The 27,060-nt window shown below is 37.9% G+C and overlaps 1 protein-coding gene across 8 annotated transcripts in view; it reads left to right on the top strand.

The window, feature by feature from the left end:
* The window catches only part of SATB1 (SATB homeobox 1), a 100,012-nt gene that overhangs the window by 54,997 nt on the left and 17,955 nt on the right, over positions 1-27,060 (top strand). For all 8 annotated transcript variants that reach the window (XM_042956687.1, XM_042956688.1, XM_042956691.1 and 5 more), the window contains 2 exons: positions 4,384-4,596; positions 13,080-13,235. In XM_042956687.1, coding sequence (XP_042812621.1) covers positions 4,384-4,596; positions 13,080-13,235 — 369 coding nt within the window. The remainder of the gene's footprint in view (positions 1-4,383; positions 4,597-13,079; positions 13,236-27,060) is intronic.

Genomic DNA, 27,060 nt, shown 5'->3' with positions numbered 1-27,060 from the left:
CATATGTCATTCATTCAGTTATACCTACTTGATGTCTTTTTAGTGGAAACCTATGGCTAAAAATAATTGTCGAAGCTTCTAGATTTATACTTTTCAGTTCACTTCCCTATATTATTGCTATTTAGGGATTGTGATAGGAGCAAATATATTTATTCGTTAGTGCCTTTAAAAAATTAAAAAAAAAATAAAACCCAGAATCTAACTCTGATCCCATTCTGTGGCTTTTTTTTTTCCTTTTTTCTCCCCACACCCCTTTGGCACACTTTATTTTCCAGTAAAATAAAGAATGAAGATGGATTATTCAAAACTGATAACAGTAATGGACCATCATGTAATGTTTTATTGAATTTGAGTTCTGTAAATTATGTGGTGGAGAGAAATTTGCCTGCTTAAGTATAACAGAAATTGCTACTGTGTTCCTATAATTCTTCACAGTGTAATTTAAGGAAAGTCCACTATCCATATCACTATTGAATAAAAGGTAAAAAGGTGCTATTACCCCAACGTGACAGCTCTCGTTTAGCCTCCCAAGCGACAGAGATAAATGCGTCTGCTTATAACTTACTTGGCAGGCGTCCAAGGTAGTAGGTGGAGTTGAAAATAGTCTTTCACCTGGACATGTGATTAAAAATTCGCAAAACAACAGAGGTAGGTAGTCTTGAAGAATATTCTACTTATTTTCTTTTTAGGGAGGGAGGTTTCATAAAATCCTGTTTTCCTTCTGAGGGCTTTGAAGTTCCATGAAGCTGATAAAATCTATTTGAATCAGTGATTATGTTCAAAGAGGAGACAAACGGGAGGCCAGACAGGCCTTTTGTTCAGATTGGCAGTCTCTTTCGCTTATCTGCTGTTTTAAAGAATTCATAATTAGCTTTTGGAAGTACTGATAATATTTATTGAAGGTTTTTTCTTTCTTTTACAATTACTAATGAATTTTACTTGTAATAACTAGTAAACTCTTTTTGGAATGTAAAAAGGGTTTAGGAATTCATCACTAAGTTCACTAAGTGAAAAAAATTGGAATTCTCTCTTAACCCCTGTGCAATGACAATGCAGAATAATTTTCTGTTTTTATGTACAGAGCACATAGTGCATTATTTGATGATGTAAAGTCCCAATGAAAAGCAGCTTCTCATTTAATATAATAAAATTAATATTCATTAGTCGTTGGTAACTTACTACATAACATACAAATTCTCAAGTTCTTTTCGGAGGCAAGAATGACTGATGATTTTGTTTGACTTTGTTCAGTAAGTTCATTGAGCACCTATGATCCACAGTACATGTTTTAGTCCTGGTGTTTTAGTATAGTCTCTAAGATAGCAGGTAATGTACATGAAGAGCTTGACATATTATTTTTTTAGCATGAAGAAAAAATTTTGGTAATAGATCCCTCATACTCTGCCCCGTGGGGGATTACTACAAACGACCTTGATCTAAGTCTGGACTATATTTTTGACTACAGGATATGGGAAACAGGGGCCATGTACATCTTGAGTCTGTAAATGCAACCACTCACATAACAACTTGAACGGGACCAGAACATGCATTCTCATATTCAGATTCTAAAGTCATTTTGCATACAGAATTATTCTCAAGTGACATGATTTTTTTTTTTTTTTTTTTTTGGTAATTAACACATTCTAATCAAAATATTTTCTAACAATATTTTCAAGCATTTCCACCAGGGGGCACTCCCCTCATTGAAAGCCTGGGCCAAAAAAAAAAAAAAAAAAAAAAAAAAAATCCAAAGGTTTCTACAACACCTGACAGTGTCTACACTCACTGCTTTAGAGCTCTTTGAGTGTTCCAAGATTCAAAGTATTGCTTTAGACCTTAGCATAGTGCAAGCAGAAAAACTGTGCTTGCTGCAGTGGAATAATTAAGTGGAAATAAATGCTCTGCCCCTAAAATACTTTATATGCTCAACTGGGAAGTCATGCCAATATCAAAATATGGGAAGAGGAAATTTTAAATTCTCTCCCAAGTGATGTGTTGTCTTCTCCTTTAAGCACGCAGGATTGACTTAGTTTCATGTTAACATGACTTGATAGAGAATATTAATGTATTTTTTCATGTGTTTGCTTTTCTCACTATAGTTGTCTGCTGTCTCAGAAAACATTTTTAATGGAGATGATACAATATTTTGTTACTTGAGATTTATAAATGTCTAATTTCAAGGTTCCCAAATACAGTAACATCCTAAATATCTGTAGGATCCTTTTGACCTAATCTGGTTTTTTTAAATTATTGAACAGTTAGTGTAGATGAACATCTTATGTGGCACCATGTAACTTTTCATTGAAGGCTTACTTTGATTAAATTAGTAATTGCCACTAAAATTTGCCCATGAGTAGCATGTCTTGTTCTTGAGTTTCTATCACTCATTTACAATTTTTTCCTTTTGTGGTCTGAATACACATAATTAATCCACTTAGTAAATGTTTATTAAACACTCATGTGATAGGCATTGTGCTGGGATGACAAAAAGGAATATTAGGTTATTATGCTCAAGGAAGTGAGAGCACTGTATTTGTCTATAATGTACCTTTCTATCTCTTGATTTCTGTGTGGTTCACATATATCGCTTTGCCGGGCACGTTGTTTTAATACGTAACATTTGGTGGGGAAAAGTAGAGACCCAGGACTATTTTTTACACCTATTTTCAAGCATTTTTTGAGACCTGTATTTTTTGGTTTCAGTGTGACACATCCAAAACAGTCAATCTAATTAGTTGGCCTTGTGCAAATTAAATAGCTGGATGATTGACTGCCTGTTTGACTAAATTTTAGTTAAATTGACTGGATGTTTTATTCCTGTATAAACACAGTTGCAGCATTACTTGTCAGTATTATGAATGAAGGGACATGCACCCTTCATTCTTCAGTCACATTTCTTAACGGTAAAACAAAGTTTGGTTCCCCTTTCCAGACCAAGTGAGAGACTAAAATTTAACAGTAAGCCCCCGAGCCTATTAAAGGCTCTTTTTAATAGCAGCCTGTTCAAATCATTTTTAAAGTGGACCATGGTTTTATACTCTCTGCATCCAAGTGTTCTATTTGGACAATGTGGTACCTTATCCCCGAAGAATTAGGAACAAAATTAGGTTTGCATTTGTAGGAAGCCATGAAAACACCCAAATGTTATCATCTTTGGGCTCACTCGTTTTGATATGAAACTTTGCCTCCCCTTTCCCGAATGTAGTCTTTCACCATTTCTGCAGGGCTGCTGGAAAGTGAAATTTACAGATTATATGGAGATCTTGGCAACATTTTATTTCGAACTGTACTGTGATAAACTGATACTCTGGCTAAACGTTGAAGGCAAACGTGTCCTGGTATTCCAGGCATTATTTCATGCACAAGATAGAACAGGTTAAAGGCTGCTCAGTCCTTATCAAATGGGCAGAAAATTTTTGTAATCATTCTATTTCATATAATTCTTTAAACAAAAATGAGGAAACTCATTCATTGTTGAAAAGCTTCTCCTAAAAATTAAAAAAAAAAATTGGTTGACAGTTCATGCTCTAGTATTTAGGGAGAGGGACACCTTAAAGGAGTTTACAATGGTTTGTAAATTTCTTCTATTACTAATAAAGACTTCTATTCCTTAAGAAATTCAGTAACTACAGAATTTGATAGTGTTCTTTTCCTGGGCATGTTATGATGGATTTTTGCAATGTAAATATGGGGTTACGTGTTTCAGATTTAATCAATGTTTTCTGAAGGTCAGAATTTCAACCTGTTACCCAGAGCATGATAGTATTTAGAATTTTTCGAGAGAGTCTGTATACTTTCCTTGAATGGTAAATACAAAGAATCACTTGTCATTGGCTCTTAATTGAAAATTAAGGGATGACTTAAAGTACTGCCTGTGAAAACGTAGCATAAATCTTAGATGATGCTTTAGTAATACTCTTTTTCTAACAATTCATCTTCTGATACTCTCTTTGAAAGTTCTCCTTCTCTAGTAGTATCTTGTATCTTTATGTATCGGGCTGTCAGCCTTCCACTGCCTTTGTCTAGGCAGCTTGAGAACTATACAGTTCAATGCTGTTGTATTATGAGCATTTCATTTATTCTTAACTTCGCTCGATCGTCTCTCTGTGAAAGATTTCATGGCAAGTTAAGCTACTCAAAGGAAGGAGACCAATTAGGCAGCTTCAGTTTGTGTTACCCGTAAAGCAGATGCTTAATAAAATTAAGAATACAATTGAGGCTCTCTCCTCTTTACCACTTCAAATGTAACTAATACATTTCTATGTAGAATTGATGCTTCTGACTGTTCATTTTCTAAACAGAGTGGAGAAGGAGAGGGAAGGATCACCGCTGGCTGGGCAGAGCTCAGGAGCAAGCTCACCCTGTGCCTTTCATTCCCTGCAGGGCTTGCTTTCAGAAATCCTCCGAAAGGAAGAGGACCCCAAGACTGCATCCCAGTCTTTGCTGGTAAACCTTCGGGCTATGCAGAATTTCTTGCAGTTACCAGAAGCTGAAAGAGATCGAATTTACCAGGATGAAAGGGAAAGGAGCTTGAATGCTGCCTCGGCTATGGGTCCAGCCCCCCTGATAAGCACACCGCCCAGCCGCCCTCCCCAGGTGAAGTCTCCTGTGCTCTTTGCCCTTCTTTTTCTTCTTCCTTCTCCTCCTCCTCCTCCTCCTCCTCCTCCTCCTCTTTTTCCTCTTCTTTTTAATGTCTCAGGAAGAATCTCAACAAGAAATTGGAAAGATAGATGAATAGATACCAATTTTTCTAAAAATAATAATTCATAGAGTTGCTTGAGGAGAATTTGGTCCCAAATCAGTGATTCTGATATAAAAACAATAAGCTACTAATTAGAGGAAAGAAAATTGCTTTCTGTTGCTTCCTTTTGGGGGTTCTTTGGGGGTGAAAAGTAGTCTTTAAATGGGATGTTTGTCTCTACTACTATTATTAAGTAAAGAAATATTTTAAGCTCAATACGAAAAAAAGTAATAGTCCATTTTATTCCTCTGAGTTTTAGAACTGCCGTTTGAATAGTGAATAAATAAAAATAAATAAATAATTCCATTTGTATTTATGCTTTCCAATACGAACTGCAGCTGGTACCAATTACACATCATCTTGTTCGTAATCTTTCATAATTAAGTTTAATACAATCCTTGAAGGCAGCTTTAAATGGTGCTGATAAGGAACGCCATCCATATTCCCAGAAATGGGCACATTTTCTGTTTTTCTGAATTTTTGCACTTTTAGAAAAGACAAAAGTCACCATGCAGTTGGAAGTAGGGGCCTGTATAGGGACCTGACTTTGTGTACATGTATCTATATTTATATTTTTTAAATAGAGTTTTAAAGATAACCTTGTAATTATTATGAGAATTAAAGAAGTTGATTTGCAGTACAAACTCATAGATAAAAGTTTGATAATGGATTAGACTTCAAATCAATAGGCAAGTATATTTTTACACATTTAATTTATAGCATGTACAACTCTTAAAAATAAGGTCAGCTAAAGCTGGATCAAAACTGAATATGGGAGGCACCTGGGTGGCTCAGTCGGTTAAGTGTCCGACTTCAGCTCAGGTCACAATCTCACAGTTTGTGAGTTCGAGCCCTGCATCAGGCCCTGTGCTGACAGCTCAGAGCCTGGAGCCTGCTTCGGATTCTGTGTCTCCCTCTCTCTCTGACCCTCCCCCCTCACACTCTGTCTGTCTCTCTCTCAAGAATAAACAAATATAAAAAAAATTTTTAAAAACTGAATATGGAACATAAAATATTCATACAAGGTCATCATGAAATTGTATTTTGATGTTAATTTCTTTCCATCAATAGTAAAAAAAAAAATTCCCACCTTTCCAAGTATGGAAATATGGAAAAGCTCATTCAACACTAAAAATGAAATTGCCACAGATAATAACTTCATCAGTAAAGAATAGACATAATATTCAGCCACTTGTTGAGGTCCTTAAGCTGTACATTGTAATGTTCTGAAATGAATCTTTTGTGGAAACATCCAGAGTTCGTTTTCTCCATTTTATGTAATAAAAATCATTCGGTCTTGATGTCTATAGGCACAGAGTGTAAGGAAGTCATTTCTGTAATTGTGAATAAGAAAGTCATGGGCCTCTAGCAGAGAATAATGATATTTATCTGCATGTATACATATCTACCTGTCTACACATACAGTTACTGAATTTGATCTGTAAAGCCTTCCTTAAAATATTTTTTAAGAAAAAAAATGCAGAATTCTTTATGTATATATGTGTATACATACATATATATGTATATGTGTGTGTATATATATATATATATATATATGGTTTTTAGAGAGTGATTAAACAAAAATAATGTACTTTGGACTTGGTTTAACATTTAGTTTGTGGTGTTTAGAGTTAATGCACCATCGTTAGTTAACTTTGCTTCTATAATCGTCACAGAAGGCCTCTGGGCAAAGAGTTATTTTACTTATCACTTAATCTGCAATACTAACAAAAGAATTGCTTACTTAAGATCAGTATGAACTTCAGCATTAAGCTGTTTCTTTTTTCTTTTTTTTTAATCTAAATATTTGACTTAGTAGTTCCTTAAGACAGTTTTGTTTTCTAATATTTCTGTGATTTTAATGCTTTTGTTTTTTCTAACGTGATTCTGCTATCCTTATTCATCAAGTTTTTCCTTTAGCCACATTTACATTAATTCTTAAGTGGTATTTCTTTTCATATACCATTAAGATACTCTTGGGTAGCTTTCTTATATATACGTCTAAAGACTATGTCTGCTGGTAAGTTGGGAAGAAAATATAATTTATTTTGGCCTGCATTATTGATTAACTAGTTGAGCCACCCTTAGCTTTATTTGTTTGTTCTCAAAAGGGGTTGAGACCAAGGCCATAGCGGGGATACCCAGCCAACGATGAACATGTAGTAAAGTATGTAGATACCACAGATTCTTAGTGAAACTCTTTCAAAGGAAAACAGTTTCTGTTAATGCAGAATTACTAGCCCTCTAACCAAATTCCGAAATGATTATCAGATGTGTGTAGTTTTAGTTCACTGCTATAATATACATCTTCAAGTATCTTAACTTGCCTAAGAATCCCTTTGCATTACTTAATATTATTTTAATAGAGCTCATAACCACTTTGTCCACCTTTTACCCTTTAACAATGACTTTCTGAATTAAATTTTAAGAAATCTTAAATGTATTAAAAGTATTATCAATGTGAAATGAGTACTTAATGTGTTCTCCAGCAGTGGAGTTAGTATAGTTTTGCAACAGTTGAAATGGAACCAATACACCATACTTAAGGTTTTAATATGTTTATTACAAGTGATTAAAATGGAAGGGGAAAAAAGGACAAAACCACAGATACAGAAACAAACTGCAGAATTTTATCTTTTTTAATTTTATATTTTTGACAAAGAGGAGTCTATCATCACATTTCATTTCACTGTACAGGAAGAGATTCAAAACATATTTTGAGACAAGTCTTTGGCTTGGTTTGGAGCCGAACCCTGATTTCTTTCTAAAGTACTGCTTTTCAAAGGCAGAGGTCTCTTATGGCTCACAGGAGACCAGACTACCTTTAGGCCTGAGAGAGCTGGATTCTCTTCCAGCTCCTTCCCTGTAGAGTTGAGGTCATACAGAAGATGATTGATGTTATATTTTTAAGAGAGAGAGAGAGAGAGAGAGCGCATGCAAGTAGGGGAGGGGAAGAGAGAGAGGGAGATACAGAATCTGAAGCAAGCTCCAAGGCTCTGAGCTATTAGCCCAGAGCCAGACACGGGGCTCAAACCCATGAACCGTGAGATCATGACCTAAGCCAAAGTCGGACACTTAACCGACTAAGCCACCATGGTGCCCCCATACAGAGGATGATTGAGATATCTTCCCAGGGTCATACCAGACTAAGGACCTAAACTATTGAGTAACTCGGATTCTAAATTATCTTTAAGACGGCTCTTCCCTGGTTTTAGTCCAGCCCCAAGTTTTATTCCAAGGAGTACTTCCCTGGGAAAATCTAGGCCAGCCTCAGATATCACCAGAGCTCTTGGCTGGCTGCTGCCTAGGTGAGATGCCCCTGCTGCAGACCTGTCCCTTGTGCCTCAGTTGGGCTCTGTCCCTCTGTGCCTCAGTTGGGCTCAGCCATGGGCTCTGTCCTCTGTCAGCGGCAGTTGGCTCTGGGCCCAACCTACTTGCTGAAAGCCTGTTTTCATAACTTACGTTTTCCAATTAGAGAAATAAGAATACCTTGTACTCGATAATGGTTTCATAGTTCTCTAGCACCCTCATGCACGTTAGTTCATTGAATCCTCATTTCAACCTTTTGGTAGGAGAAAGAGGAAAAAAAAAAAAAAACAAAGTTAAGACTTTGTCAATTTTCACGACCCCTATTAAGTCTCTTGCTCTTTCTCCACACCTCAGGCCACCTCTTCAAAACGCAAACATTTTAGGAAGGGGAAAATGAAATGTGGGGACTTTTTCTGTCTGTCATAGAGGATGGGAAGTTTTATTTTTAGATTAGGAAGAGGAACACATGTGAGAACATTCTCCTGATACAATATGTTAAATGTTTGACAAATGCTCTGTTTTTGAAGACGTCAGACAGTTGGGCATTTCTGAAATGGTGGAGAGAGTAGCCCTTTCCAAACTTTGTTCGTATGAAAATGTCTGGGGGAACCCAAACCCTCCAAAGCTCCCTGGTCTTAAAGTTTCTTTTCTGATTATGGTTAGCAAATTTAACAAATGAGTTTATAAGAGGACTTTGATTAATAGTAATTAGTGATTATTTTCTGGGACTTGTCTGTTCCATGGAACAGATCAGTTTTAAGTTGATGATTTCTGTTTAGGTATGTGCTTATTTGATTTTATTTGTGTGTTTCATTATGTGTGGCTTTTAGAGTTAGCAATTTCTGTTTCCATCAGGACTGTTTGAAAGCCTCTAATTACCAAGTTATAACTTATACATGAATTACATGATTATTTTTTCTTATATTTTTACATCTCTTTATGTAATTCTTTAGTTTCTCCTGAAGAAAGATGGGATATTTTATAACGGCATTAGAAAACGTCCTAAGTTCCTATTAGCAATGTATAATTTACATAGTGGCTGCACCCTTCCGTCTCTTTACAGCAAAGTCTTCTATAATGTAATGAAACATGGCTTCAGTCATGGGCACTCAGTTAACATTTGGTAAAAGTTTTGTTATGAATCACGTGGCCAGCATGATTTTAAGATCTTACGTGCTTATAAGATGCTTCCCATTAACAGTCATCTTTTAAAATAACTAGAGGACTTTATAACATCCGGATTAGGGAAATAATTAATATTGTTCCTAAAAAGAACAGAAAGAAAAGTAGTATGAAAAGATAGGACCATGATATTCAAGCCGGTGTTAATATGTAAAAATTTAAGGATGGGGACCATTTTCTGTCACTGGTAAAAGCACTTCAAAACAGCACATTCCTTACATAACAATTCCAAGAAAACATCTGTAGTTTATATGCCTTGACAAATAAATTCAGGTTGGATTACTCCGGGTAATAACTAAAGCAGATAAAGCCGTTAGCTAAAAATTAGACATTAATGAGCCTGACTCAGCAAAAGGCCACCAAAAAGCAGGTCCAGCATATCTTTAAAAAGTAAGAGTTTTTCCAAATAAAGAACTCTTGTATAACATCATGACCTCAGTATAGTGCAGTGGTTTCTAAAATAAGCATTAGCATTAGACAGACTTGAGTTTAGAGCTCATGTTGCCTTATGAATAAATCACTTCTTTGTTTTAGGAGAGTTTTCTCAATTTTCAACTGGGGCAATAATAGTCCGTACTCGGGCCTGTTGTGCAGGTTAGAGCTAATGTACCTGAACATGATGCCTAGCACATTAGAAACAACTAATAACTGCCAGCCTTTGTTATTACCATAATTACTGTTAAAACTACGACCAACTTTAATTGTGTGTGTGCGTGTGTGTGTGCGTGCACACACGTGTGCACTAGGTGCTTGCGGGCAGTCCCTCCTCCGTCAACGAATCGTACATACACTGATCGGGACCACAGTAGAGTTCGTTTTGAGTAGTATGTATGAGGTAGGTGGCATGTATATAGTACCTAGGGTTCGTTTGCTAGCATGATTCGATGCATTCAGCGATCCATGGAGAAACAAAATAGAATTTTCCTGGAAAATTTGCATTCTCCTGCACAGATTTTAGTGAAATATAAAGCAGACCCCAGTGCTTGCACCCTGTGCTCACTTGGGAGGGTATAATCGTAGAAGCTCCAATTCTCAACTGCTTCCCCGGCGCCGCGGTAATGAGGGAGTAGCACACCCTACCTTGATAAAAGCTATTCGGAAAGCAACTGCATTTATTTTACCTCCTGTGCTATTTGCGGAGAAGAGCTGAAGAGTAGTTTGTTTTGCCTGGAATGAACTACTTTATGAATTTTAATGTGTGATATAATATTAAAAGCTAAACCAGGATTAACGAAGATTTTTTTTGTACTAAGCTAAAATAGTACTTAGTAGAGTGAGGTAGAAAAGATTTTCGTTTCCATTTTTACCTGGGGAAAAATTCAGCTTTCATATTTTTGAAAAGCTGTCCAAGTCAGTTCCCCTTAAGCAATAGCTTGTGCTTAGGAAAAAATGTGATTCCAGAATTCTAATAGCTTATCTATGATAAGATACGTATCTGAGCCAACAAGATGATAAAGAAAAGCTTTTCTAAATATTTTTTTAAATGAGTGATAGAGTTTCTTTATATTTAAAAAAAAATTGTTGCTCTAATTTTTTTTTTTTTTCTGTTTTAAAGGTTTCGTCTGTACGCCTTTTCCACTTTTGATTGTGTTGCCTACTAGGAAGCAGTTACTTGATTTTTTTTTTTTAATGATTTGAAATTCTTGCTTTTTGGTTCCAGTTGAAATTGCTTTATTAAAAAAAATTAAACAGAAGAAATTTTTAGAAACCAGATCACAGGGTTGAAACAAATGATTATAGCCCACCTCAAAGATAAATTCTTAAACATAGTTTTTACAAAAGAATGACAATTATTTTAAAAACAAACTGAAACAAGTTTCCAAAGCCTGCTTCCTTAACTATTGCTAAGCAGATTGCTACCAAGGAACTTTCTTCCAATGTACTGGACTTCATGCCCCCATTTCCATAACATTCAATTTTCAAAGCGATTGAAATGGCTTTTCTTTTCTCTTTCATTTAAGCAGTGAGAAAAATAGGTATTAAAAGAGACCCCATGGGGTGATCAAATCTATCCTTCTGCCTCAAAGCAAGACCACCCCAGAGCAAAGTTGCGAATCTCACCAAAGCAACTTTGTAGGCAATTTATGGTAATGCTTTAACTCTTCTGGCTCCTAAAGTGGTATTTAGCAGATTATTGCTTCAAAGCCCCGTGTATGTTCTTAGTGGCCTCCAGTCGTTAATATACCTCCGAGAGTGTCCTTGCATTCTGGAGCCATAGAGCTGGAAGGGGCATTCTGGAAATCACGCTTCCACGCTTGCCATTCCCATCTCCAGCTTATAGGTTAGTAGTGGCAAATGAGGTCTAACCAGTTGGTGACTTACCCTGCCTTACTCTCTGTGTCCTCACTTGGGCCTGTGGCCCACCCATTTCACAGCATCATCCTTTCAGTGCCTAGAAGGGTAGTGTCCAAGTGGAAGAATCTTGCTGCCTCCTCAAGTTAAGCAAGTTAAGGGTGTTATTTTGCTAACTGGCTAGAAGTTAGGAGGCATGTTTTAAAGACTCCTATTTCCTCTCTTAAGTGCAGAGGATTGAATTGCTTTAGGATAACCCCTGCATATCTTTTGATAACCAAATATTAACGGCGATTCTGAAAGATTTGCAGCGTGACTAAAAGGATGTATCATTTCGTGACCAAAAAAAAAAAAAAATCATTCATTCTGGAATGGACTTCATTTTCTGTTGCTCATTGTATATGTGAGGAATTGTCCAAGATGGTAACGGAAACCTGGGCTCTGGAAGGGATCCTAAGAAATGTGGCCCTTAGTGAGTCATTTTGCTGGGAGAAGCAGGGTCCTGTATCTGTGGTGACTTCCATTTACATTTTCCCCAATTTCCTGGTAAAAAAGCAACGACATCATTTATATGTAAAAATTTCCAGGCTGATTCACATGACTGCATAATAAAAATTAAATTAGGAGTTTTAAAAATTAATAATAGTTATCAATAAATTTTGAGGTTGAGATTTTGTTTTTACCCCCAAATTTTGTGTCATTTTCCTGCTGATACCTGCTTATTGTTATTACCAAAGGCATTGATACTAATTTTTCACTCAAGATTATTCATTTTGAATATAAAGTCACCAATTCTATAATATGTGTAACTTGTAGTAATGTTCTGTTAAATATTGTGAAACATTTTCTTCTTGTCTGGTTCCACGAGTCAAAAGGAAATAGTTACATACTGGGGTGCCAGGAGAAGATGAAATAATTATACAGAACAGCTCGGACACGCACGTGTAAAATGCAACCAGCCTTTATGATAATTAAACAAGGCACTCTACCTGTTTCATGGATGGATAGAAGATTTAAATATGCAGCTTTGCAAATGGCTTTGTTATGGAAGATTTTAAAAATGAAACATAAGAGGAACAGGCATTGAAAAAAAAGAGTCCAAAATTAAAAAGGCCGTAGTATGTGATAGCTATTAGTGATGCAATTGTCTATTAGGCACCGGGCACCCAGTGAAGGTACAGCACTGGGCATTATGATTTTAATTGTGAATTTCCTTTGTTAGAATTGCAATGGACAGTAATTGGGAAACAATTCGTTTAGGGTTTTCAAGTCTTTGAAACTATTCTGTTTTCCAGAAAACTTACTTTATGATGCTCTAATTCCTGTTTGTCAGCTGGCAATTGCTGTCTTATTACCTATGCAATCACCTGTGACAATGTGACTTTCTTAACTTAAGCAATCTGATCTCGGGGTAATAACTAATGTTGAATGACTGCACTGTTGATCACCTTGATCATAAAAGGAACAACAGTGTCCAGTTTGGATGCCGAGCCTGAAAAGCTTCAAAACAATTTGGCCAATGAAAAATGACAGTCATGTTGAAAATGTTTTGTAGGTGAAAACAGCTACGATTGCCACTGAGAGGAATGGGAAACCAGAGAACAATACCATGAACATTAATGCTTCCATTTATGATGAGATTCAGCAGGAAATGAAGCGCGCTAAAGTGTCCCAAGCACTGTTTGCAAAGGTTGCCGCAACCAAAAGCCAGGTAAGAGCCTCTGTTAGGCACTGAGAATGTTGATCCGCGATGCCTGTGAAAATTTCTTTCAGAGGGGTGTCTGTTTTCAGTATTGACCCTACTGAATTGACCCTATTGCAGTATTGACCCTATTGCATCCGTGAGAGGTCAGAGTCTCCAGGATTATTGACAGAGCTCTGTGATGAAAAAAATATGTTGTTCAGATTCAGGCAGTAGATAAGTGGTTCTGTTTCCTCCCAACACCTACTCTCCAGACCAAGGATTTCTCGGTAACTCTCTGGGGTCAGTTAATAGTTGTTTTCAGAAGGATATTGTAATGTAGAGGCAATTTCTCAATGTGGTCTATTGTACTGGTGCAAGTAACTTGAATTACTATTGTTTCATTATTACTTAGATGACCTTGATCTCCATCCTAAAATACTGCAAACATAATAGTTTCTTCTGTTCCAACTCAGCCATCTGCATCTATTAGGTGCACTCACTAAAACAAACCAGCTCGCCCACCAAACAAAACTTTGCACATTAATGACCCTCATTTTTCCATAGATACATGATATATAAGACGTACAGACTGAATTGCAACTAGAAAAACTGTCCAAGTCTGGTAAATTACAAATGAATAGAAATGAATTGGAAAAGTTACAAGTCCCCACTAAACAAGATGAATACATAACAAAGGACAGAAAATGCAGTCCTTTATCAGTATAATTTTCATATATTGATAATTTGTGCCCATCAAAAGCAGGGTCATCCATAGGAACAAACTTATAATTACTTCTAAACCTTTGTTCAAAGCCACAAATACTTTTTAAAGGACCAAAAGAATACTGAACTCTCTTCTCCTTTACAAATATTTGGTAACAAGATCAAGGTGGGGATTTAGAGGCAGTCAAGGGCTCAGGTGAGATTTTAACAACTTGCAATTTTAGACAGACACGTTTTCCCTATCATTAGTGAACTCTCCTTTGTAAAACGGCCTTCTTTGCTGCTGTCAACTTCTGATAAAAATATACAATTCTGAGAGTACTTACATACACTGGATTGACTATACCATACTTTTTTTTTTTTTTTTTAGCTCTTCCTAAAATTTTTCTCTATCAGCATTAATCGTGGTACTCGATAGGAGTTTTGCTTTAGAAAAGGTTGTTCTTATTTAAGTTATAGACTGGTTGAAATACTTAAGGGATATCTTGGAAATGTTATATAAAAATGATTAAACTCAAGCTGTGGACTGTAAAAATTATAGCTTTATAGGCCACATGCCTGCCTACCCTTCAATCACTGTCAAAGTGATAATTTCTACAATAATATGTTTCTTTTATTGTGAGATTCTAAACATCAAGTGCTGTTTAAACATTAAACTGAATTGTTTATGTTAGTGCTGTACTCAGCGTGTCATACATCAGGCCACCGTAATCTCTCATGGAATGTAAAATTCTGTCATGAATCATGGCTTGTATATCGGAAATTACTGTAATTTTGATTGGAAATTACAGGGCTCTTGAAATGTTTCTAATTATGATAGAATGTTAGAGCCGCTTCAAACCTGTGTGCTTCTTCAGATGTCTTCATTTACATGCCAAGACTATGCATTAAGGAGAAATGTCCTGTTCTCCCTTTACCCCTCACCCACCCACCCTGCACGTTCTTGTTTGGGCTATTTAGTCTAATTATGATGAGGATCTCGTATTCAGATGTATATTATCTTGCCTTTCTTTCTGATCCTACGTCTTTTCTGACCTGTCCAATTAAATTAGCAAGAACAACAGACTGGATCCCTATAGCGCCCCTTTCTCCACTCCCAAAAATAGATAAACAGAGAAACTAGGTGTGTATTATTGTAATACATGGGGTCAGCCTTAAAACATACAAAATACTAAAACTTTGTTAACTGTCCTTTCCTTGCTTGTCATCTGTCCTTGAATTCAGTGGCGTTTCCTCCCTCCCCATTTCCTTTCCGAAACGCAGAGCTCCTTTAGGGTTGGCAGTCCCTTTGTTACCTTCATCCTTTCTTTCTCTTAAATGATGTCTCCACATCTGCCCAACTGGGCTGAGTTACTGATGTGGGAACTCTGTAGACAGTGGCGGCAGTTGGTTGGTAACGTCATGTGAGTGCTGTTCTGGCGAGTTTTTTAAACATCCCAGCTCTCTGCCCCTGTCCTACGAAGCTCCCCGTGAGTCTCTTTCAGCAAGTGTCGATTGGCAGCTTCTGGGCCTCTGCCAGGACGGTGTGTTTCCCAGAACCCCTTAACCTGATCCCCTCATTACTGAAGAAGAAAGAATCCAGGGAGCCGGTTGTTGGCTGTGGGGTCCAGCATAGTGTTAACTTTCATTCTCTCGGATAGTTATTCTTCCTAACTACTACTCTCCTGTAACTTCCCAACAGAGGATTTTTGTAGTTTTCTCTTTGTTGGTCAGTTTAGGTGTTAGCACTGCCCTCATTATGAAACTATGTAGAAAGATTTGCGATTCCTTAAAAATAAGCAGTCCAAAAACTGTGTATATATACCACTTGGAAAAGTGTGACTTAACAAGGGAAGTAGTCACTATTTAAGTTCTGTTCTGCCATGATTTTTGTGAAGGAAATGGAAAAACCAGCAAATAACCCCCCCCCCCCGAAGTCTTCAAACTAGATTGACCTTCTCGTGGTCAAAATTTTAACCTCTAAAAGAGCGATTTACGTCTTGGATGTATGTGTCAAGGCTTGTCAGAGTGTGGCAGAGGTCCCTGAAAATGACGTGTGTGTAAAAAGGGAAGAACAGAAGTCTTTTATCTCAGCCCGTCTCACTCCATCTGCTTCTGGTTCTCTGGGCTAGCTTACCTTCCAGCACTGTCTTTGTACTTAGACTCCACTGTGCGTTACGAATGACCTACATTTAATTCTCAGAGTAACCTTTTGAGCTGGGCTTGTTTTCCTCATTTTATACACGAGAGTCACCGGACTCATAAATAGTAGAGCCAATCCTAATTTCTTGATTCTCTGCATCTGGCCTCCTATTTTAGAATTTCCTTGGGGTTCTAGGTAGCCTCAGTCCTGAAGTGATACCCTGCTCCAGGAAAGAGGAATTAGGGGTGTTGGACTAATTTGATCGAGGGAACGGTGAGAACTTTCCTTTCTTCATTGACGTTTCCATGGAATATGGGTTCTTACCAGAATAGGGTCCTTGGAATCCAGGCTTTCTCATGTCCCATTGTGCTAGGGGAAGATCCATGGTGGGGGATCCCCAAAGTAGGCTATGGTCCTGTCTGTATCACTGGTGTTATAATATTGAAAAATTATTTAACCTTTTTGAGCCCAAGATTCTTTTAACATGGGAGAAGGTCACATGCTACAATAGATGCAGAAGAGCTTTTAAATCATACAGCACTCTGCACAAATGGATAATGTCTTATAATGTGCTACCCAAGGGGCTCAGACCTCTACACAGAGTGACTTCTTATTATCTGTGTATGTATCTGAAATACTTTCCATTTTAAACTAAAAGGTAAAGCTTTAGGTAGCTGGGAGGCAGTGTAATTATTTGAAAGTTTCCACGGTCCCAGAATGTTACGAAACCACACATATCACAGTTGGGCTATGTACTGACTAATGCACAAAGTATTTTCAGTAAAAGAAACCAACTCTGTGGATTCCACCATTTCACATGTATTACATGATCTCTTCTTTTCGATGAGTAATAGAAATGGGATTGTTTTTAACTCTAATAGAAATGTCTGAATAAAATATGCAAGTAAAAACTGAAGGTAGGCTACTTTCTGTGCTTGGGTAGGAAAGCAGGCTAATGCAAACTTTAAAAAGATGATATGCTTTAAACATAATGTGAATAGCTCCAAATGAATACACTTTATATTCTGGGTATTCAAATAAGCAGCAGTTTTTCCAAGTGAATCATATTGGAATTTTATCAAACATTTAGTCTGATAACATTCAAATAATTATGAGAGCAGAATTCGCTAATTTTACTGTTTAAAAAAAAATAGTTGATTTGGGTAATAACCATTACGGTAGCAAGGTTCAGTTACTGTTCATTGGTTATAGTGTTTTCATATGGGAGATGGAAATGGAATTTTTTCCTTAATGGTGGCAGATGTTGGAATCTAATTTTATTCCACAGCAAACCCCCTGAGAGCTCTGAGACTTAAGGTGTATGTCCAGCAAGGGGACATTAGTGGCACCATAGGCCTTGCCTTGTACATCGAATTGTTACATTGATTTTCGTGTCTGCAGAGGTGGGGCTTCCAGATACAGTAATACAGGAGTACAGGGCTTTTATGGGCCGGCGCTGCATCGCCACTTGTGTTTAGAAAATGATTTCTCTCCGGTGCTTTATTGAACAGGGTATTTCTTTTAGGTAGAGCGACGGGATGATGAAAATTCTATCTGACTGAACATGACTGAGTATAATCTTTGGCACTCCCTACCCACCAGTCCCGTACAGTTACAGGACTCTTTGCCTGCTACTGATAACAGCTGGTTGATAGGTATGGTTTTAGTGCTCAAAGAAGAAAAAAAGAAAAAAGAAAAAAAGTGGTTCTTTGCTTCTGCAAAAGACAGCACGACCAGTGGAGGAGACCATATAATTTAAAGCCTTTTGCTTTCTTCCATTCACTTTTCCGACACTTTTGTCACCGAGGTTCAAAGCCTTTAGTGAGGGGAGCAAAGGGAGGGGGGAGTGGAAGAAAGAAGGAAGCTTTCGTGCATCTTTGTGGCCTTTGGGTTTGAAATTCTTAGATGGTGATTAGAATGTCTTAGATACAAGTACGAAGACATATCACGGATCAGTGGGGCTAGAAATGGGGCAAAAAAATGTAATTTTCATTGCCAGGGATAGGAACGCATAAGGACAAAATCCAGGGGGAAAAAAAACCACGGAACCATGATTGCATACTGTATTCCAGCATGTTAGTGAAGGCATCTTTTATTTTGTCAGAATTAAATTATACTTCACGGAAACTATACTTTGAAGCTCAGTGCTGATTCATTCTTTTGGAATGTTCATGCAACAGACTTTGCTGCAACACGATTTCACCTGTGTAGCCTCTTATTTAAGACACAAAGGAGGCCCCTGCAGATCTGAGAGTCACGGTTTCTGTTATTTCTGGTGCCACATCCTTTTCTGGGAGTCTGTGGGATGATCTTTACATATTGTCCTCATAGCCCCTCCTCTCAGGCAAATCAAGTTTTCTTCAGCCAAGGTCTGAGGAGAGAACTGCCTCTTTACACACTCTGTATCTAGTCCTTTCTATTTTATTTTATTTTATTTTTAAAATTTTTTGTATTATTTTTTACTGGGTAGAGGTGATCCTGGGAGATACAGCTCAAATTTCCCTGAATCAGCATCCCTGGTAGAGAAAGGGTCAGAGAAGTACTTTGAGGGGAGAGCAAGGAGAGAAGCAAGACCACCCCGAGTGTAGCCACTTCAGCAACCTGCCCATGTGCCCATTAACACCCATGCGGGAGGCCCCCGTACTGCATTCTTGAATGACAAGGATGTGGTGTTCCATCTGTCTCCCATTTAAGGTGTTCTGTGTCGATAACCACCTAAAAACCTCTCATGTCTAAATACCGGGAATCCATATTGGATTTAGTTTTCTAAAATGTAGGCCTATTATATTTCTAGTTGGTTGCTAACCGGGACTATTGAAATCAACGGTTTTGTTTTTATTCTTTTTAACTTAGTTGTAAAAAGACAATCTAATTTGTTTTAGTGAGCAAAATATTTCGACACTTATCAACAAAAGATATTCGAGTGGCCAGAAGGAAAATTAAAAGGCTATCACATCATTCGCCATCAGAAAAATGTTAATTAAAGCCAAAAATATATACCATATCAAATTCACTACAATAACTAAAAGTGAAAAGACCCAAGTGTTAGTGATGGTGTGGAACATCTGAAAAACTCATACATTGCTGACCATGGGAATGTAAATGGTACAACCGCTCTGGAAAAGCTAGCAGTTTCTTATACAGTTAAACATACAGTAGTAACATGTGATTCAGTCATTCCACATATATGTATTTTCCAAGTGTACCAGTTATCAGCTTATTGACTCTCAGTTCCCTATCTACATTTCATTGCCTGCTATATGATAATGGAACTGAATCCTATAAATAGTTCTCTTTTGCCAGATGGTACAGTGGTAAGCTTTAGAAAGAAAGAAAGGCTTTCTCTTTCTGGTTCTGGTGTCCATCTCCCATCAGGCTCTTCAGTGCACACAGTTTTTCCTTGCAGTACCCAGTGGTCAAAGCGTATGACCACTGGGTACTGCAAGAACTCAACGGTTTTAAATACACAAATAGTGACATGCTCCAACAGTTTAAAGGGTACATGATTGTATGTTTCACGATGCTTTTTGTTTCCTTTGTTTTAATTTTTTTAAATGTTTGTTTATTTTTGAGAGAGACAGAGACAGAATGTGAGTGGGTGAGGAGCGAGTGAGAGGGAGACCCAGAATCCGAAGCAGGCTCCAGGCTCCGAGCTGTCAGCACAGAGCCCGTCGCGGGGCTCGAACTCACGGAGCCACGAGATCATGACCTGAGCTAAAGTCGGACGCTCAACTGACTGAGCCACCCAGGCACCCCTGTTCCACAGTGTTTTAAGAGCTAGTTAAATTTGTGGATCTGAATATCAGCCTCCCTACAGTATAAAGACAAGCATATGTTTTATAAATCTAGGTTTTATAAATCTAGGATTCGATCGAGGAAACCCAGAATTAAGTAGAACACTTGCTCAATATATTTTTGGCTACAAAATCATGTAAAGGGGTATTTTTCCTTCTAGACACTTGATGCTATCTATTTTAAACAACTTGGACAGATTTTCAGTTGTCTTCCTGCCGCTTTCAAATCATTTAAAATGTTCATTTTGGGGGTGCCTGGGTGAAGTTGAGCATCAGTCAGTTAAGGGTCCGACTCTTGATTGTGGCTTAGGTCATGATCTTAGGGTTGTGCGATTGAGCCCCACGTTGGACTCTGTGCTGGGTGTGGGGCCTGCTTAAGATACTCTCAATGTCTCTCTCTATCTCTCTTCTCCACCCCCGCCATATGCACTCTGAATAAATTAAGATAGATAAATAAATAAATAAATAAAATATTGACTCTTTTCCCTTAAATTTAAAATTAATTAACTAAAATCATGTAAATACATTTTCCTCATTGACCCATTTAATAAGTTAACCGTTATAAATATAGTCATAACTCATTAAGCCTATTTTCTCCATCTTTCGAAAATGTCGCAAGAAAATTGTAGACAATACTGGAAAGGAATCCATTTGTAGATACCGGGCCAGCTCTTTAAAGAGGATCACCGTATGAGGAAGTCCAAGGAAGGTTCCCACAAGAGTGGGTCACTTTAAAGTAGTTCAGCATACACGTTCTAAAGCACAAGTATACCAATTATGTATTTATAGAATCTGTTTTAATTGAGGCCACCTTTTGTCCTTAAATGTTAGTGTAAGTTGAAAAGCGTGGACTGAGTATCTGGGGAAGATCCTTTTTCTGGAAGCTCTTGTATTATACGATAGGTTTTGACCCTTCAAGAGTGAGTTCTTCGGGACAAGCTCAGGTAGCCACAAAATGGGAGCAGAGAAGAGAGCAAACCAGTGGGGTTTAACTCTTAAAAGCATTTAATCCTCAGGCTGCACGTAATTCTCTGACACTTAGCACATAACTGTAACACTGATACAATCCTTTCACAGACTACCAAGTTGAAAGAAAAAGCGTTTCCTCAGAAGTCTCAACAGTTGTCTTTTATGTTTTGGGTAGTAAAGGTAGGTTTTATTTTAGCTTTATCTTCTTTTTGTCCTCATATGAGAAATGAAAATAAAGGCCCTGTGAAATGAATGAACTATGAAAATGCATTTATGCAAAATGACAATAGAAAAATAGCTCTGGAAGAAACTGCACCATTAAAATTTCACATCAATGAAAGGTGCTAAGAGAAGGATTGAAGAACATAGGTTGGTAATATGAATCTAATGTGGATTTTTTTTCTGTTCTGCCAGAATAATACCTTCAGTACCTTAAAAAGTAACCTTTAAGATTATTCATTTTTAGACGTATAGTTGTTAAGCTTTTACACGTGCAATTCTTTTGCATGACAAAACACAACAATGTCATAGACAACTCATGTAAAAATAAATGTATATATTTTAGAGATTAGTAGAAATACAGCCATTCTGTTGTAATTTGTCACGAAATACCTTGTAAAAATAGAAATTCCATCCTCTTTGGGAGTTGCCATGTTGTTAAATTGATGAAGTGGTCTTTTTTCTAAGTCTTAATCTACGTCCGTTGTATGTTAATAGAGAATCTATTCTCCTTTGATCGCTTGCTTCAACAACTCCAGTTGCCTTTGTGTATTTTTTTTAACAGTTCCCTTTTCAACCAGTATGCTTCAGGAATTGGGTTTAAACACACTGTTTCATAAACTGCCAGCCTCCTCGGCCGCCTCAGTGCCTCTGATTCCGTAAATCAGATCATAGGCAGCATGCTGTCATATAATAAGGTGTCTGATCCTTATTACCAGTTTGTTGATGCACAGACTCCTTCAAATTGACCATTGCAACACATGGTTTCCCCTGAAACTAGCTGTGATAATTAGCGTGGTTCTAATGAGACAGAATGTCACTGATCTTGTGCTGAACTGTCGAGTATCGGCGCTACGGATGGGAACTGTCAGAGCCTGCCATCTGTGACAGCGCTTGGCACATTCCAGTGGCAAGGTAGAGCATGCTCAATAGAGTATTTTCAAACAAATGGCCCTTTTCTTGACGAGGGCTCTGTATTCTGCTCAACTGGAAGAGCGTTTGCCCCAACTTTGGCCTACGCGACACCCATTTTGAGATCCAAATGTGAATGAACATGTAAATCTCTGTCCCGTGTGACATAAGAGAGGCATCTTTTGTTTAGCAGGTGAATTTCAAGTGGCATTGCTTCCCGGATTTTCGACTCTCCTGATTGCCCCATATTGTCAGTTAACAGGAAAGCAGTCATTTAAGATACTTTTCCCAATTTTAACATTGCCTTGTTTAAAAGAGATTTGTTGGGAGTTGGGATGGCTCTTTGTGACAAAGCAGTCTGATTTGACGGAGAGAAAGGGGAAGGAAAAGAAATAGTTCCGAATGTGTATAGGAATACCCAAGTCGAACAGAAGAATTAAAATGGACAGGACGCTTAGATCTGGAGGCTCCAGAGAGAAGTAGAGATTTTTTGCTAGACTAAAAGTCCAGCACTGCTTATCATTCCAAAATATGCTTTGTTGCTTTTTATTTCCTCCTCTCTGGCAGACCACACAGGGCTTGTTCTGAAGAACATTTTCACTAATCTGATCAGGCAGCCAAATACGCCGGGAAAACTGCTTTAATGATCCCACTAATTACCTCAAGTCAATATGAACTGTATTATTAGACTGAGGGAAAATATTCCATTAGGTCTCCCCCTTGGGAGTTTCTCCGCTTTGTGATGTCACTGAAGCCTTCACCCTCTCGCTTGTAATTAATTTTATTTACACACGCAGGCACGCACAAGGTCACACCTGCACAACCGGCGCTGGCCAGGGAGCTTGTGGCACTCCGGCTTAATCAGATCTGTCATAATTACCATTCTGCATGTTTCTGACACACGCTGTGAAATATTTCAATTTAACTGCCGCTACCAGCACAACCAGATGTAGTGCGAGTGTGGCTGCATTGGAAATATTATTCCTCAGGATAAACTCTCTCCTCCTCCTTTTTCCTCCCACCCCCCCCCCCCCTTACAGCTAATGTGGCACAGAAGCTGATGTATCCTGTAAATCTTGAATGCAGCGCTAGATTGATAACAGGCGATTAGACAGTTTAACCACAAACAGCTTGTTCATTTTTCACAAATGAAAACCACATGTGGTGTAACTAAAATTTCAGTCCCTTTTTTTTCTTAAGAGTTGGGGTATGTATGTGTGCGTGTTGAAGATGTGCTTAAATAAAAATAAAATGCAATGAAAAGAAGTTAAGTGTCTATAAAAATGGAGAAGTTGCCTGTTTTTTTCCAGGTTATTTTATCACAGTCTTCCTCAAATCCCATTTTTCCACTTTAACCAAAACTCAAATGAGAAAAAGATTCTCCATGGGCCTTTCCATTATTTTCTCTAACGTTTATTTTGGATGGAAGGGATATTATCCCTTTGGTCTATTCCCTTGGTTTTGGTTTTGGTTTTGGTTAAACCTGTTATTTGAACATAAGTTCTGAAAGCATATTTACTGTTGGGCATATATAGCTTTTTAAAGGACAGTTTCCCTATTTTTTTTTTTTAATGAAAAGTTGCTAGTTTAGGCTTTATGGTCACGTCCCAGGCAATGCAAACACAAAATGGGGCCAATCAGGAAATTTACTTCTTAGAGATGTCTGTTGCTCTGCAGAATCAGTCCGAAAGGTAGAGTTGAAAACCAGTGATTTCTGTTTCTGTAGACAAATTGGAGATAACCTGGCAGAAAGTACAGGCTCAGTAGGTAACCATATAAGGCCAGAGTTATCACCAGTCTCAGAAGAATCCAGCCATAAAAAAATTAAAGTATTGGAGCCATAAGAAAGCAAATAAGCCAGTAGAAAACTAAAATTAAGAGAGGAGAAAGAAATAAGATCAGTAGTGATTTAGAATCGTACCTCTGGAGAAGGTTCACCACAATCCACTTTAGAGAACATTTAAAACCATAGATACAGCCTAGTTAAAGGTCTTTTAATGCCAAATAAAATACACTCCTTTTCTTTTATCTTTACTTTTACTACTTCAGTTATGAACCTCACTTTTGGAAGCTTCCTAGGATTCTGTGGTGATTCCTATTATCTGATAAAAAGTGCCATTTCCCATAGACCTGTAGGTTTTTTATTCTTGTTCCCTTACTTTATTCATTTTCCCCCTTCCTTTGTTACTTTCTCACATTAAAAAAAAACAAAACAAAAAACTTCGCAGTTTTTGACCAGAACTTTCTTTCTTTTTACTCTGGCTATTTTCTGTGTGTTTTGGGTTTGCTCCGTGATCTCTTCCAACTGGAAATTTTAACATTTTCTGTCTCTTCATACTTTATTCTGGCTTGAATATCACCTCCAAGGGAAAACAGAAAGTGTTTGCCTTTTAGTTAGAACCCATCTCCCATCTCAGATGCTCAGCAGTTCACATGGTCGATACCAAATTATTAGGTCAGTTTCTTTTCACAGTCTTCATCTGCCTTTGTAGTCATTTTGCAAGATGCAGATATCGTGGAAGATTTGATTCGGTCCTCACCTAAGCAATCTCACAACAGTATCTCCTGTTGAAAGATACCACCTCGAAAATCCTTCTTAAAAGGTGAAGGTACTGGTCACTAAATAGTAAAGTCAACCCACCACTGCTTCAGTCACTTGTATTTCAGGGTTCCCAAGAATGCTAAACATAGGATGTATGGGGATGAGTCCAAGAAATATGAGAAGTGGAGGTAAGAAAAAAAAATCCTGCACCTCATAACTTCATTGCTACTGCCCTGGTTTTAATAGCCCTGAAGTTTTTGCACAGCTGCCTCAAGATATGTTAGGGATAAGCCAGCATGCAAATTGAATCACATTTTGCAGTCATTAGTAGCGCTCACTAGGTAAAGGAAACTTGATTTGTTCCACAGCGAATGAAAGATTTCATTAACATTCTGAAAAATCATCCACTAGTTTTCCATGTTTGCAAACTTTTGTTTTTGTGTATTAGAATTTCTTTGTTCCCAGCACACCTGTTGATACAAAAGGGCTCAGGAAGGAGAGGGGGGAACAAAAAAGAGTTACTGTTTAGGGATGCTGTTTTCTGTATGGAGTTTGAAAATATTGAGTATTTTGAGTGCGAGAGAAGAGCATGTCTTTTCATTCAATTTAATTAGATTACAAAAATCCCATTGTTCAAAAAAAGATTACAGTTTTCTTTGTGGACCCTGCTCCACTACCCTGTCTAATAAAAGAACAGTTTTCATGTATCTGTTAACAAGTCATAGTTGAAGATTCAGTAGAAAGTAGTTCGCAAAACTTTATCTTGCCCAACTCAGGCCACTTTCCCCAGCCACCGAGCAGCTGTTCTTTTGCATTGCTGTTGGATCCTCCTGAAAACATACAGGAAAGTACAATTGGCTATATGCTGTTTTCTTTCGGACCCACTATTTGCATTTTTCATTGTTGAAATCACCGATATCATTTACAGTGAAGCTCATCTTTTTATTCCAAGCTGACAGGAATGGGAGGGCATGTTTCTGAATATCTATGGCAGATAGAGATAGGGCGATGGTAACTAATTTACAAGCTCACAGATGGTTTATATAACAACTTGGACGTAAACTTCATCTTTCAGAGAAAGCATTGAGGATTGCAAAGAGTGGTGATCGCAGTCCCGCTGCTATCATGCCGTGTGGCCCCAGGCAAGTCATTTAACCTCTCAGGCTCTGAACTTCCCCTTTAGGAAGGTAAAATTGGTTGGGTCAGATTATGTCTGACCCAATGTCCCTTGCAGTTCCGACTTCTGTGTGTTTGTTGCTGAAACAGGTGCACGAGTATGAAAGAGGATGCTATTTTGATTGAAGGTACTGCCAACAGGTGTGTTAGTCTAGGAATGAGTCACAGAGGAGGTAAGGTTTTGAATACTGACAGGGCTTAGTTTGGTGGGGGGACAGACAAAGTGCTATTTTGGGGCCTGTAGCCAGAAAGCATTCATAGGTGGGATAGAGTGGGGAGGATTGATTGTTTGAGATCCAGTGTGAAAACTTCATGTTGATAATAGATGAACTGAGGCTCTCGTAAAGTCATCTGAGACTGGTTATTACCTACCTGAGAGACCTCTGTCTCATTATCAAGGACCTAGAGGAACCAGTACAGTATGGACATGAGGTGAGCTCAGTTCAGTTGGGGAACGAGCTTGGCTTAACATGTGGCAGGGCAGTGGTTTGCCAAAACAGTGTGACTGGAAGGTTGCTAAAGAGTGTCCTCCTTAAACACATTTTTTGTTTGTTTGCTTGGTTTTTTTTAACCGATGCCTGAAATTCTGCCTTTAACATCTCACTGTTTGGGGACTGGTGCAAGTCATGGCAAGGATAACACATTAAAGAGGAAAAACTATTCTTGGTCCATGAGAAATCCCAGGTTTGGAAGAGATCAGTGAAAGAGAAAGTACACCAGAAAAAGGAGGCAGGGAATGACAGCTCAGTTGAAGGAATAGCTTGAAGCCCGTGTTTGCAAGTTCATAAATTGGTACCTGTAGCATTTAATAGCTGCTGAGGAGTGCCCATTCCCACATGTCTCCTTTAAATGTTTACCCATTTACTAATGGTGCCAGCACGAGTGCTACTTGTTATGGGTGCTACTTGGCTGGTTCATTGATGGAGTATTTGGTGGTTTAAATGAAATGTAGATTAGCTAAAAATAAATTACTTTCAATAAGGTCAAGGAAGTGAAAGCTGTAAATAAAATATACATTCACAAACAGACAAATGCTATTAGGAAATCCAGCTCAGTCCATGCCAAGCTGTTACTGTCTAAATTGCCTTCTTTCTTCCTGGCTTGCAATTAATTTTTGCTTGTGTGTTTGGAGATTGGGGGAAGGGTAATAGCCTAATGGGTAATGATTTTATTTTAGTATTTTGATTAAAGAGACTAAATAACTTGGACCCTGGATAACCATAAGGACTAAAGCCTTATCCATCAAGCTTAATTTCTAGACAGAAAGTTGCATTGTATTTCTGGATACATTGAGCATTGTGCTTCATATATAGTGAGGAGACGGATGTGTGCTCGGGTATTTTCTCCCTGTCGCACCCCCAGCCCACCCCCACCTACCATCTTTCCCATTCACTT

The sequence above is a fragment of the Panthera tigris genome, chromosome C2 (genome assembly GCF_018350195.1).
Source record: "Panthera tigris isolate Pti1 chromosome C2, P.tigris_Pti1_mat1.1, whole genome shotgun sequence".
Lineage (NCBI taxonomy): Eukaryota > Metazoa > Chordata > Mammalia > Carnivora > Felidae > Panthera > Panthera tigris.
This window is presented reverse-complemented; position numbering and strand designations above follow the sequence as displayed.